The sequence below is a fragment of the Psittacula echo genome (genome assembly GCF_963264785.1).
Source record: "Psittacula echo genome assembly, chromosome: 4".
Lineage (NCBI taxonomy): Eukaryota > Metazoa > Chordata > Aves > Psittaciformes > Psittacidae > Psittacula > Psittacula echo.
In genome coordinates, this window is record NC_137738.1 from 69,934,313 (window position 1) to 69,948,424 (window position 14,112).

At 36.1% G+C, this 14,112-nt stretch overlaps 1 protein-coding gene across 2 annotated transcripts in view; it reads left to right on the forward strand.

The window, feature by feature from the left end:
* RNGTT (RNA guanylyltransferase and 5'-phosphatase) overlaps positions 1 to 14,112 on the forward strand; it is a 95,920-nt gene that overhangs the window by 42,799 nt on the left and 39,009 nt on the right. For both annotated transcript variants that reach the window (XM_080616306.1, XM_080616307.1), the window contains exon 9: positions 9,120 to 9,255. In XM_080616306.1, coding sequence (XP_080472432.1) covers positions 9,120 to 9,255 — 136 coding nt within the window. The remainder of the gene's footprint in view (positions 1 to 9,119; positions 9,256 to 14,112) is intronic.

Sequence of the window (14,112 nt, forward strand, 5' to 3'; positions counted from 1 at the left end):
AATGCTAATCTTAGAGTATTCAGCTGTAGTCCTAAAACATACTAATTAGGTTGGGATAAATGCTGTGCCTGTGTGCGTACCTGATGTTCAAATGATAAGTATCAGTGATTACTGCCTTATTTATTTATTTTCCTTTCTCCAGACTGCTTTGAATAGTGGAACAGTGTGTCCTGTGCTGCTGGTTTTCTTAGGGGGATTACAGACACACCCATTAAGTGTAATGACTTAAACTTATTCAGGGAAGAATGACTTTACAAACGTAAAGTTTAACTATACAAGGATCTAGGACAGCCATTTCCCTTGGCACTGGTCTTCTAATCTGTGAGCACAAATGACAGTTTGTGCTCTTCTGTGGCTTGTGCCTGTGATGTTGACAGAATTGACCCAGCATATGTTCTGGCATAATTCAGTTCCAAGTTGAGGGAACCTCCTTTTTTCAAAGCTTGGGGTACAAGTTCAAGCTGGGGTACAAGTTCAAGCAATCTTGAAGTTCAGTAGGTAATAATAAATTATAAGACAAATCAGTAGTTCATTCAAGCTTTAGATATTTGTTCTGTTAATTTTTTAACTTTTAGAAAAAGTAATCAGAGCATTGTACTGTACAGTTTGTTTTCCAGTAGTGTTCCTCCCACTAATGTAGAAATGTACTTGACAACTTAGCATCATTAAAATTTGGGTGAAACAAAGAGAATCTAGTATTTAAAATAAATCTATTAGTATAGCGATTCTGTTACTGGGTCACATCTTTTCTAGCTAGTGAAGTTTTTCTTTTGCTTTACAACAGGCATGTCATAGTGCACTGTACGAATTCTTTGGTATATAGTAGTTGTAGAGTAATTTACCCTTTGTTGTAGGTCAAGTAATGACAATAAGACAACTTCAAATTTAACCCATAAGGTTTAATATCCTTTTAGAAACAAAACCCCTCAAGCATTCTCACTTAATTAAAACCCTGGAAGGCAGTCAAGTGAAACACTGTAACTGGGTAGTCTTTAACCTTGCTAAATTCTTGGTTTTACCAGCTCTGATGAAGAATTTCACAGTCTAATAATACTTTAGGTAGAAAATGTAGTTTTACATTGGTTTTAAATTTGCCATCTGTTAAATTAATTAAAGGCATATTTATCCTTGAGTTATAAAACAGGAAAAACTAAAGTTTGGAATCAGTCTAAACTATGATACTTTATTAGGAGAAAAGATACCTGCATACCAGTTTCCACACTTCTTGTGCATTTACCCGTGTTCCATCCTATTATTTATATTCTTTATTGAAAAACTGCTGGTGCACACTGTGTCCCAGGTGAGGGGATACTGGTATGTTGTACAATGATGCACAATTATTTCTTTATTATGCACCATCCTGTTAGTTATTTGACCTAATGATTTGTTTGCTGGTTTTGTTTGTTTGTTTTGTTTGTTTGTTTTATTTCTTTCTTTATTTTTTTTTGAATTGCAGATGCATTTCTGACCTCTGAAAAGTAGCTGCTGCGTGCTGCTATATCAGCTTTTTCAACTGACAGAGTTAATTTAGAATCTTGTAAGGTGGGGAAGTATGGTCCTATCTCTCTTCCTGACTGTGTCTTTAGATAGCCTGCCTTGGTACCTTTTGGATATTGAAACTTCTATTGTTCGTTATTGTAGTTTGGAGCATTCTGAAGACTTTTGTAGTAAGTGTTGTCATCTGCAGATTCACAGCATCACTTCTGATGATTCTCAGGGTCATAATAATGACAAACCTTTTTTCTGGAACTTGGGTTGTCAAGGAGAGCAAAAAAAAGGGAAACTTGCATTCAGAGCTTAAAGGAGACTGGTGGCAGGCAAGAATAATAAAAGTAATTTGATGTTGAGTGAGAGAACAGGGGAGGAGACTGAAAGGTAGTAAAGGTTATGGAGATGAATGCCTGTGTAAGCTATGGGCTACTTGTTATCTTACAGTGGTAACTTGCAGAAAGTGTATATATTGTGGGGAATACCACCTCAATGGATTTTGTGCAAATAAAGTTCTGTGGTTTCAAATAAGAAGGATGAATTGATGAATATAAATTCATTGATACCTGGAGGTATTTGAAATACGTGTGGAGGTGGCACTGAGGGACATGGTTTAGTGGTGAACTTGACAGTGTTAGGTGTATGGTTGGACTCAATGATCTTAAAAGGTCCTTTCCAATCTAAATGATTCTGTGAATATAGAAATCAAGCATAGCCCTTTCATTGTGATATAGGAAGTGATAAATAAGAAAATGATTTTTTTTTCCATACTAGCATCAAGTCAGGGCAGCAGTCACTTGAAGAAGTGATTCAGAACATCAAGCTGGATATTGGGAACCTTCTAGCTTCTCATGAAATTAGACATTGGTGTAGCAGATATGCTAGCACAACTTTCCTTACTGTAGCATGGGTATTGGAAAGCATTCATTGTTTAGGAAAGAAGCAAAATAAAGTTTTGAGGGATAACATTTTATTTTCATAATAGCTGAAGGATAAAAAAGTGTTATGGATTTTAGGTATTTAAATATCACTACAGGAATCTTCAGGTAAACTTCTGAGTTACTGCTTTATCTGCTGCAGATAGGTACCCAGCCTGACCAGAATTGTCACTGTGAGCACACTTTAATGCATGTTGAGTGTCTAGATCTCCATTCATGTAATGAGAATTTAGCTGACACAGTTCTTGAAGCCCAGGGGACTATTCATTTTACCTTAAAGTAGACATCTTATAATGATGAAACTTTTCTACCCCCTTTTGAGGGTGGAGAATTCATGGAGAATTTTGACCAGTGACAAATCCAGGTGCTTCCAAATGTAATAAGAGATACACGAGCTACATTTATTTACTAAACAGCAGCCTAGTAACACAGTATTTTAACACTGAGGAAAAAAATCCCCATGGTTGTAGAAGATAAAATTGGATCATTGATGAAAAGGCTTTGCTTTAAACTTGTAACATTATGATTGTAATGAGGGTAAAAATAGATCAGTAATGTATGTTCTCTCTTTCTAAAATGGCAGATTTGGATAAATTAAGGGAAGTAGTTAATGGAATTAGAAGGACTGAGGAACAGAGTGTTTAGTATAGATGAGGAGTGGCATTTCCTCTGAGTTCAACCATTTGGTAGGAGTTTATATACCATGTAATGGGGAAATAGGTTTTTTTGATACAGGAATAGTGTTAGATCTCATGCTTCTGGACTTTGACAGAATTTTGGTTTATTATAGAAACTGAGGCTAATAAAGATTGCCAGAATTGTAAGATAGGTAAAGAATGGATTGAAAGAAAATGTCGGTGCGTGTTTTTGAAAGAAAACACATAGAAAGCCACAGGTGGAGATCCTGAATATTAATTTTATATTGTCATTAAGAACTTTGAAACAGAAACGAAGTATGTTCTGGCAGACAAATGAGGGAGACAAGTCCTCACTGAATTCACTGAGGAGCAGAATAATAAAACTGGAAAGATACTTAGTTGCAGAAAATGCAAGGTCATGAATTAGAAATATTGGAGCTGGAGGCTGTTAATTGGGAATGACTGTCAGTCAGAATCTAAGGTATTTGGTTTTTTTTTTTTTAAAAAACTGGGGAGACTATTGGTGAGAATTTAACCTGAAAGTTAATATGTATTAACGCGTGAGAGAAATATGTGCGGGTAAGTGTTGGCATATTCAGAACAGACTAACTTCCAAGGGCCTCTGTGTGTGGTTTTTAAAAAATTATTTAGAATTTGGATGAAGTCAAATACGTAATTCTACAGCTGTTTATGTGTAGCAGTGTTTTTTTTTCTTGCTGGCTGATATGCTATGTACTTATGCAAATGAAAACACGTGTGAAAGTTAAAAATGGTATTTGTGATGGAGCTGTCAGTGTGCTGATTAAAAAGATACTGTTTTCCTTTCGTTTACACACTGAAAATAGTATTATGAGTCTTCACATAACTTCCTGTGTTAGTGTTCCTGTATCCAGGCTTTATCATCCTTCAGGGCACATAGTTTGAAGCAGCGACCATTGCCAGCAGCAATTAATAGAAGAAAGCAAGCTGAGCCCTCTCCTTTATCGGGACTTCAGGGTACATTGTTCCATCTGCCAGAGGCCAACTTCAAACTCGTCTAATTTAAACTTACTCTAGATCCAGCACATTGTGGATTCAGGCCAGGACCTGGAACTGCAGTGGCTTAGTGACACAGATAGATGATCTCTTACTGTTAGTGGATAGAGGGCAGTCATTAATTTTCAGTCTTCTGGCCCTTTCTACGGTGTTTGATGCATCTGCCCAGAAATTGATGCTGCCTTGCCAGGAGGGAGTGGTAAGGCCCAAAGTAAAGTGCTCAAGTTGCTTGTCTTGTCCTAGGTGGTTAATCTGTAGAGTGGTGACATGCTAATGATTTTGAAGTGTTGCCAATCATTAAAGGAAATTAGGAAGTTGAAAAAGCTATCTGCTACAAGATTTTGTTGTTGCATATGCGTCAGTGAACATATTAGTAGTGCTAATTGCTGTTCTGAGTTGGGTAATACTTATTTGTGTGGGAGGGCAGTGCTTTCACAAGACTGAATTCTAGGCTGTGTAATGAACTCCCCTGGGAATGGAGAGCTGCCGTGTATTTTGTGCAGAGAATTGATGATGGAATTTCTTATATTTTGCATTCCTTAATGTGATAACACAGACTACAAGCATAGAAATGGGAAAAAAAGAAGAAAGCAATGACGGCAGTTGTTGAAATGAATTATCTTCATTGATGTAGCCCATCTAAAGCAATGCTGTGGGGCAAAGAAAGCTCCTATTTTTATGCTTGCTTTAAAAAATATTTATAATCCATTTGCTACTTGTAGGTTTTTGAAAAAAAACCTAACTTTGTGTTGAACTCAAACTCAGAGAATGAGGTCTCAAAGTTTGAGGAAGCTGTGCTGTATTTTTGTAATTACACTTCAGGTTTTGAAACTTCTATAATGTACAAAATTAACATATAACCTTACTACTAGGATAGTTGCTGGGGCTTTGGCTGAGGGAAGGAAGTTGGACATAGGTACAACACATCATAGCATTGAATTTAGTGGCAAAAGTTCTGTGAACTTTTAGGAGATCAGTTTCACAGTAAATGTGTTTTGACAAACACTGTGCTAAATATGAGATACTGTGTTGGTGTTAGAGCTGGTTTTGTGACTCCTAATAAGCTGGGAAAGGGGATGGAGGCCGCATACTGTAGTGGGTACAGTAATGGATTTGGAGCTTGGGAGGCACAGTTCTATTCTTGTTCCTGTCTCTGAATGGAAGACCAAGTAACTTGCCCTATATTGCCTTAATATTTTCCTGAAATGTACTTTCAGATTTAATGGTGAAAAATACCAAACGTCTGCATAAAGAAAAATCTGAAGTTTTTGACTTACAATTTTCAATGTAGCTTGAGTCAGCTTCAGAATTGTGTAAAAAAACCCCAACAAAACAAAACAAAAAACCAACCAAAAAAACCAAACCAAAACCAGAAACCAACAACCCAAAACTCCACTACCACCACTAAACCAATCTAAACTGAAAATGGAAGTTGAATAAAATCATTCTTCTAGCATGTATTTTGGGACCAACTGATGTGGACTGCATGAACAGGGTATATGTGGAGGCAAATGAGCCTTTATTCGAGTACACTAAAAATAATTGTTTTCTGAAGCGAAATCAAGATGATATTTAGTGGTTGACATTTTTTAAAGTTTAAAGAGTAAAGTTATTAATACTCTGGTAGGTGATTTGGGGATCTGCCTGTCTAATGCCAAGAGCTGTAACTCTTTGCTAATGCAATTTTCATCCTGTTTCCTGAATTATTGCATTAATACTAATGTCCAATTAGAATTGATAACAGACCTTGCCTCAGGACCAGAAGTGAATGAAAAGTAGCTTCTAATGAAACTTTAGACTTTAACATTTCTGACTAGATATTTATCTGCTTTTGAGATTAATCTGTGTGGACACCATGACACTTTTTTCTTTAACTTGCTTATCAGAAGTTCTGTTGCAATGGAAACTGACTGGTTTGTAGTAGTTGAATTGGCAGTTTGGAGAGATGATGTTTGTCATTCAGACACAGTTCTCCATTTTCATGTATAGCTATCAAAGGTGATTGAGCAGTTCTGTTATTGTTATTTGTGCTCTACTCTTGCTCTTTTATTTGTCTTGTTTTAAACTCAGATTGAGCCATCTGATACAGGGCCATGTCATCTTGTGTGTTTATGCAGAATCTAATACAATAGGGCCTGGTTACTAATTGGAGCTTTTGGGTGCACACACAATAGATAATTAGTAGTAAATGTACAGCTGTAATAGCAAGTAGTACTCGCATAATGAAATACAATGCATGACAGTTAAGCTCCTATGTGCTGCTTTAGTTCCTATTGAATGTATTTGAGAAATCATTGTTCTGTCTTTGCCTATGTGGTATTGCCCAGAGGTGCTCTCTCTATTCTGGTGTAAGTGCTTATGCTGCTAATACCTTAATTAACTTCTTAAAATATCACCAGTCAGGGCACATCCAGCTAATACTCAGAAATGTACTGATCAGCAGTCTGCAAGATTTCTCGAAGTCTTATGGTGGTAATAATTAGTTTTTTGACAAACTGTGTTCTTTGGACTACAGTCACAGATTTTATCAATAGTTCATTACATTGAGGGGTGGAGGTGTTTTCAGGCTTTCAGCTTAAAAAACCCCAAATCTGCCACAGATAAAACCCTTTCAAAACAGAAATACTAGGTCAGTCTCATGTCTTTTTCCTGCAGAGAACTTGTTCGGCTTTAAGTTAGGCAAATGCATCATTATCTTGAGACCCATGACAAATAGGTCCACATTAATTTATTGTCCTGAGACCAAATTTTTTTCTTTTTTTTTGTCTTCAAAGTAAGCACATGCTGCTCTCAGTAGCTCTTTGAAGTAGGGTATAATTGTGATTCCTGGTGATCTTTGATTGGAAGTCTTTTACATGCAGTTGTGAGACTTACCGTTGTCCCTGTCATTTAGAATTTATGGTATAAACAGTGGCAAATTTTAAAAAGAGAAAGAGAAATCATTGGAGAAGAGATGTAATATTAGTGCTGTGGTTTGCAAGAGAAGGAATCTCACCACTAGTGGCTGGTAGGCTATCCTGCTACCAATTCTGAAGTAATTTGACTGAGAGATATAGAGAAGGCGGTGTTGTATTAGCCTTAGGTTTGATGTTTGAGTAATAGGTTTTGATGAAATCTTCTGAATGTTGTCTGAACCTGTAGATGTTTTAGGTGGCTGAAAACAAAGTTTTAAACTGTCAGTGGTTTTGTTTTTTTGTTTTCTTTTCTTTCAAAACAGTTGTAAGATCTCTTACTGTACCACATTCGTAATGATGCAAATACATGGGTTTTTGAGGGCTAGATCTTTGGAAGCATCAGATGCTCTTTTTTCATTGAAGCAAGTTACAATGAAAGCATGTATTTAAACCAGCAATGAATATGGGAGTGTAGAGATGGCCAATTAAACTTGTTTGTAAAAGTAAAAGTGGCATGCATAATTTCTTTTTCTGTTACTTATGCGCCTCTTCTTCCCTCCTCATGGTTTCTTTAAGTTTTGAGAAAAACACAACATGCTTTTCATAATTAGTTTTGAATAAATTTACATGGTTTGAAAAATGAATGTTGTCTGTAGATTATTCTTACTTCTGAAGAACTGGCGCCAAGTTATCTGGGTGAATGTTTATTGAATTATTTTTTTCATAAAGCATCTCGTGCAGCTTTCAGCTCTCCTAATGTTGCATTGATTTAATCTACTCACCCCTGCTGACTTGAGGTTTTCTGCTCATATGTCTTTTTCTTTTTTTACAACTGCTGTGTAACATCTTGAAGTACACATCTTGTGTGCAGAGAAACGTTAGTTGAGCTGATCTATGGTGAATTATGATTATAGTCATAATATTGAAAGAAGGTATTAATTTAAGCTGCATGGGTGGTACTGTGCTGCTGTAGTTAGATCTACTGATTTCTAGAGGCAGGATCTCTGCAGACAACAGGACAGCTGCCTGTGTAGACCATTTGCCTGTAGGGTTTCTGGAGGATGCTGTCTGATTTGTTTTGACAGCAGGGGTCCTGTGGGCATTGCTTGTAAGATCAGTGGTGAATTTTAGAGGAGACTACTGATTGCTTCATAACCAGGACTTTCTAAAGAGAAATGGGTGAATTATAAAAATTACTGGTTCCCCCCCCCCTCGTATATGTCCAAAAACTTTTACAAGTTCTTTGCCAAATGAGTCTTCAAAATATGCTTTAATTCTTTCAAAATGTTCTAGTATGGATGGTGAAACTCCTATAACCTTTTACTTTTAATTGAGTGATTAAATCATCTGTGCTGATGTGAGTTACAATAACGATAGAGTTACCCCTCTAGAGCAGTCTTCTGTGGGATTAGTCTAGAGCTCATTAATCTCATTAATTGAGATTAATGACTTGAGCTCCCGAATGCTGTCATAATGTAAAGAAACTTTTAGAAATATCAGATGTTTGCAAATGAACCAAGCTCACAAGTTGCTGGTGATAGTGTAGTAAGCTGTGGTGTTTTCTTTGTGTGTAATGTGAGAGGAATATACCTTAGCTAAATTTGTCGGTGTTTTAATGAAAAGTGGCTCAGTAGTTGGCTGGGACTTTGCAATACTGCAGTGTTAGATAGCCAGTAATAGAAAGACAGGAAAGGTGTTTCTTTTGAATGAAACTCTGCAGATTTATGCCAGGCAAAGTTCTGGTCCATATAATAAAGCAGGAACTGCAGTAAAGGATCTTTTAGCTGAGTTTAACTGAATTAACCTCATGTATTTCTTACAGCATTAAACCTCTGTTATTTTTAATAGATTTTCAAGCATCATTTTATCTGGACACATCAACATTGACATATATATATATATTCTGAACTTTTATATTTGAAACTTTTTTCCTTGTGACAGTTGCACTTAGCTAAAGTGTCTGCCTTCCCAAAGCAGTAGGTTTAAACTTTTAACTGTAAAAAAATCCTTCTAAAATGCTTCTCTTATCTGTCATGATTGTTTTTTCTTTAGCACTTAATATAAGTCAAAATACTAGAGGTAGAGGATATACCTTTAAGTATAATATCTTAACATTGCCTTTGCAGGTACATGATGCTGATTGATGGCAAGAATGAAGTTTATATGATTGATAGAGACAATTCAATTTTTCATGTATCTAATCTGGAATTTCCATTTCGTAAAGATCTTCGAACACATCTAGCAAACACTCTTCTGGATGGGGTAAGGAGTGTACTGCATAAGTATCAGTGCTATTTGATTTTGTTCAGAAACAGGGCTAAGTTTTTAGACTTGGATCAGTGAATCATAGGATTTCAAAAATAATATAGATTCAGTCACTGACTGAATGTGGAAATCACACTTCATAAGTAATTTCTTATCTACAGAATAGCAGTGATGACTGCTCTGGGGGGAGCTGTTTGTCTTTGAAATAAATCAAGGTATTGAGTTGATGTTCTCTGAATATGAGAAAAGGCTTGAAGAGAATCTAAAGAAATTATTGCAGAACTTCATCTCTTGTGCTACAGCTTTATATTTTGATGCAGTAAACATGGGCAGTTTGGTTCAGTTAATGTAAATATTTCTAAAATTTGATAAAATTTTCGTCATCTTTTGATAGACTTTTGTGAGTTGATGTCTTTGCTTTTGTCACCTTTTTTTTTCAGGTGAACTGAATTCTTGATGGATTTAGAAATGGCTTAGTTACATTTGTTTAAGACGCAAACATTTCTAAGTTGTCATGCTAATTTAAATTATGTAAACTTAAATTATTAAAAATGAACTTTTTAAGGTAGTTGTAAAACAAGCTGTGAAACATCCGTATTTGAAAGGCTGACTTGGAGGACTCTTCATAAACTTTTCCAAACAGTATTCACAAGAAGGGATTATTTCTTTCTTGACCTTCCTATTTCCCTTAAGCAAAAGAACTTTATTAGCTCTTACACTAAATACCTGTCAGTGTAGATGGATGCAGTTTCCTGTCATGTCTCAGTAGCATTGGAGGCTCTCTATACTGCTGTAACTCTTGCTTACTGAGGTGCTGAATATCAGAGGTGATTTTCAGTGGTGGTCTTCTGAAACCTAATGCACCTTTCAGATATGGGAGACCGTATTGTTATTGTTAGCTTTCCCTCCTTTGTCAGGCCTTTGTTGTCAGTATCCTTCTTGAAATGTCACTTCTGTGAATGATCTGTCTTACTGAACACGCATTTACATGTGAAGCATGTATAAATTCAATCTGTGAGGATAATTATTGTGAGGAACAATGTACAGTCTCAGGGACAGAGAAGCAGATAATGGAGTATTTTCCACCTCCTCTGCTTCACTGAAAAATTGAGAGCATAATGCAAGAAATGCCATGTTGTCAGCTCAGAAGTGGTTGCACAAGCTGTCATGTCTACTAGGAGCCTCTTCAGCCAGGCAGCTTCCTAATGACATACATAATAATATTCTTAATGACATACATTAGGTTCCATACTGTTGAGATAAAAAGCCTAGTACTATTTTTTTTTCCCCCTCCTCTTTCTAAGGCTCTTGAGAAAGTAATGACTTGCTAGTGTCCATATGGTGCGATCCTAGGTGTTCTTCAGGGAAATTACTGATCTTTTTGGCATTTCAAAAGAGTAGGATTGGCTAATATGTGCATGGAGGAAGACAGGGATGCCCATGTATTGAGATACATGTGTAAATGTGGGAAAGGGGCTCTCATCCAGTGTGTTGTGTTTCCCAGATTTGCAGTTTGAGTCTCTGAAGAATAAATTAAATTCTCCCAGTTACCCATGACACGAAGTATAAATTCACTTAATTTGTTACTCAGTAGAAGTTTGACTGTTATAGTGCATTTCAGTATTTCACTTTATTAACATAAAATTAGTCTTAATGTGATTTTTTTTTCCCCCTACCCTGCTTTCTTTTTTTTCTTTTCCATGAAATGGAAAGCAAAATAACATGAAATGAACAAGTATGAGTGGAATGAAATACCTTGAGACAAAACTAAAACATTTCAATGGATAAATATTTTTCATAGTGTAGGTTTCTGAATTTATATAAATATGGCCAGTTAAAAAAAAAACAAACCAAAAAACTGTTGAAATTCCTTTCAACAAATTTGAGAATAAAATTTGCCTGTTATTAGAAGCATGAGAACAGCTTAACTTTGTAGTTGAGTATTTGTTTAATGTTGTTGTCGAGTGATAATTTCCATGACTATTTCTTTACTCTGGATATGCATGATTTCTCTTTCTTAATTTTTGATCCATGGGAAGAAAAATTTGGCCTTTTTTTTTTTCTGTTAGCATATTTTGCGGATTAATGCTGTAAGGCTGTTGAAGTTAATGCTTTAATTACAGGTTGAAGTAGTTTATACTTACTGCTCTTGAAGTAGTTTTCTCTGTGAAAAAAGAGTGAAAATACAGAATGAGGTGGCCAAATTGGCATTGCTTTATAGTGATCTTAAAAAGTATGAGAAAAAAGGAAAGACAAAACAGAGGTACTGGTGCCATGCAGCAAAAAGAATACTGGTGTTAAGAATACAAAAGATTAGGTAATTTTCCCTAACTTTATTTAGAATGACATTATATATAAAACTTTCATAAAGGCAATTTCCATTGGATGCAGTGATCTATTAACTTGCTTTAAGGCTTTTGGTATAAGGCTTTCATGTGGCTGTCTGTGGAGAATTTCAAATGCATTTACAGTTCACTTCAGGCTGAAATTACTTGGAAACAGTTCTTACTATGATCAGTTATGACTTGGGTGATGAGAGATCTGCAAAACTCTGTGCTCACCTCCAGCTCTTTAGTTGTGGTTGTTCTCCTGGCATGGAAGAAAGTTTTCTGCTAAGCTCATTAGGGGTAATTTGAATATTATCAACAGGTGACTAATGTAATATGAAATATTCCTTTAGAAGCCAAGTGTTTTGCATCCATACTGCTGTCTGAGGGAATGTGTAGATTTTTGTTCAAGTGTTTTGACTGTTGTGCAAGAAAACTAATTAGTTATTTTCAGAACTTTCTCGGCATTCTGCTTAGCTTTGGAACAGTTGAGTAGAAAATACTGAGGCCTTCTTGGGCTTGAAATACTTTTTATAATTTTAATACAGTTTTGTGTGTACTTTGTTTAACTTATGTATAAAATATTGTTTACACTTGAAGACTTGGGAGGGCCAAGGACTCCAAAATGGAGAGCAAGATTGAGATTGATTTATGTATACATTTATGTATAGGTACAGACCTCACTTACTTGTGAGCTCTCTTGGAAATGGCATAACTTGCAACTTTTTGGGTTTGCAAAGGCTGGTACTTTGTGCAAAATAGATTAAAAAAAAAAGAAGGAAGACATTAGACAGATGTGTGATTACATCGGATTCCATACTCTGTGTTGACAAAAAATACAGCCTGCAAATGGCTCGTCAAGTGAGATCCTCTGCTTTGTGATTAAATTTTGGATTGTTTTAAGTCCAAGTTGCTTGCTAGATATGTGATTTAAGGGGAGAAAACAAGTCCATGAGCTGTCAGTCCAGCATTGTTCTTTTGGTACTAAAAGCTCTAATGCTGCAAGACTATGCTCTGCAGCACCAGAAGATTAAGAAAAGGAGATTAACACCAGCGCAGTTTTGCCAGATTACATTGAAGAAACTGGCCATTGGATCTTGTTCTGCAAGCCTACAGGTTCAGCTAATTCCTAAATTAGCAGCTGATGGACAAGTGATAAAGATCATATATACTAGCAGTGGTAATTTTAAACCACACAATAGTGGTTGTAAATCTACATGTGGTATATAAGAGGAAATGCATGGATGCAGGTGCATCGTATGGATACTTCTGTGTTCTCTCATGTCATTCGAGTCTGGGTTTTTAGTTATCAAAAATTTGCCTTAAATATTGCCTTATAGTATCAGGTTATTTCTCAAATCAGAACAAGTGACTTGGAGTGTGATGAGTTTTCACATACTACATTTTTGCAGCAGTTTCTAAACTTGCTTCTGAGGTCTGTTCCCTGAGGTAGTTTTCAATTCTTATAATTTCAAGGAAGATTCTGAAGTCAGACTGTTAAATACTGATGCGTTAGAGTATTTCTAATCTAAATTGTTTTTATGTACTTTTGCGTTGTGACACTTGTATTGGCGTAACTAATGGAGCAGTGAATGTTGTTGTCATGATGGAGATGAGCAGCGCAGGAATTTGTCACCTCTACTTCTAAGGCATATTGTGCTATTGTTTTTTTGTTCTGGTAGCTGGGATTTCAGTCAGGATGTGAAAAGAAAGTAAGAGGCGGGAGGAAGAAAAGAAGTGAGGATGTGAGGAAAGAGGTTAGTTTGACTCAAAGTATGATTTATATGTAAATCATATAATAGCAATACACTCAAAATGATTTATTTGTCTGAAGTAGAGAAAACAGGTTTCTTTACAAAATACATTCTACATTAAAACTGAACATTCCAGAGAAGATTTAAGAATCATTCTTGATCCTCTTGGCTGTATTTTACAATTCTTCTTAAACTGAATATCCAGAGATTCAGATTTTAAAAAGTAGGCATGAAATCTTGTAATACCAGCCATTGAAATGTTTGCAGGGTTTTGCATATAAATGCTAGCTCTGCATCAAGGCTGAGGCTCTGAATGTGCATGCTGAAGAAATGAGTCCTTAAACCTTAAATATATATTCAGTTAAATCATAGAATCATAGAATGGTTTGGGTTGGAAAGGACCTTAAGTTCCAACCCTCTGGCTATGGGCAGGGATGTGTTGCCCTAGACCATGTCACCCAAGGCTCTGTCCAACCTGGCCTTGAGCACTGCCAGGGATGGAGCATTTCCCATTTCTTTGGGCAACCTGTTCCAGTGCCTCACCACCCTCACAGTGAAGAACTGAAGAAATGTATTTTAAAAATTTATTTTGCCTGCTACTGTGATTGAAACTTTAAAGAAATAGGGTAGCATTGCTTTGTTATTCATTTAACCTCATTATTATTAGGAATTTTGGGTGGGATTCCTCCCCCCTCCTCCTCCCCCCCCCCCCCCATTATATTTTTACATACTCTTCCAAGTTTGAACATTGTGGCTTCTTTCTTCTATTCCAT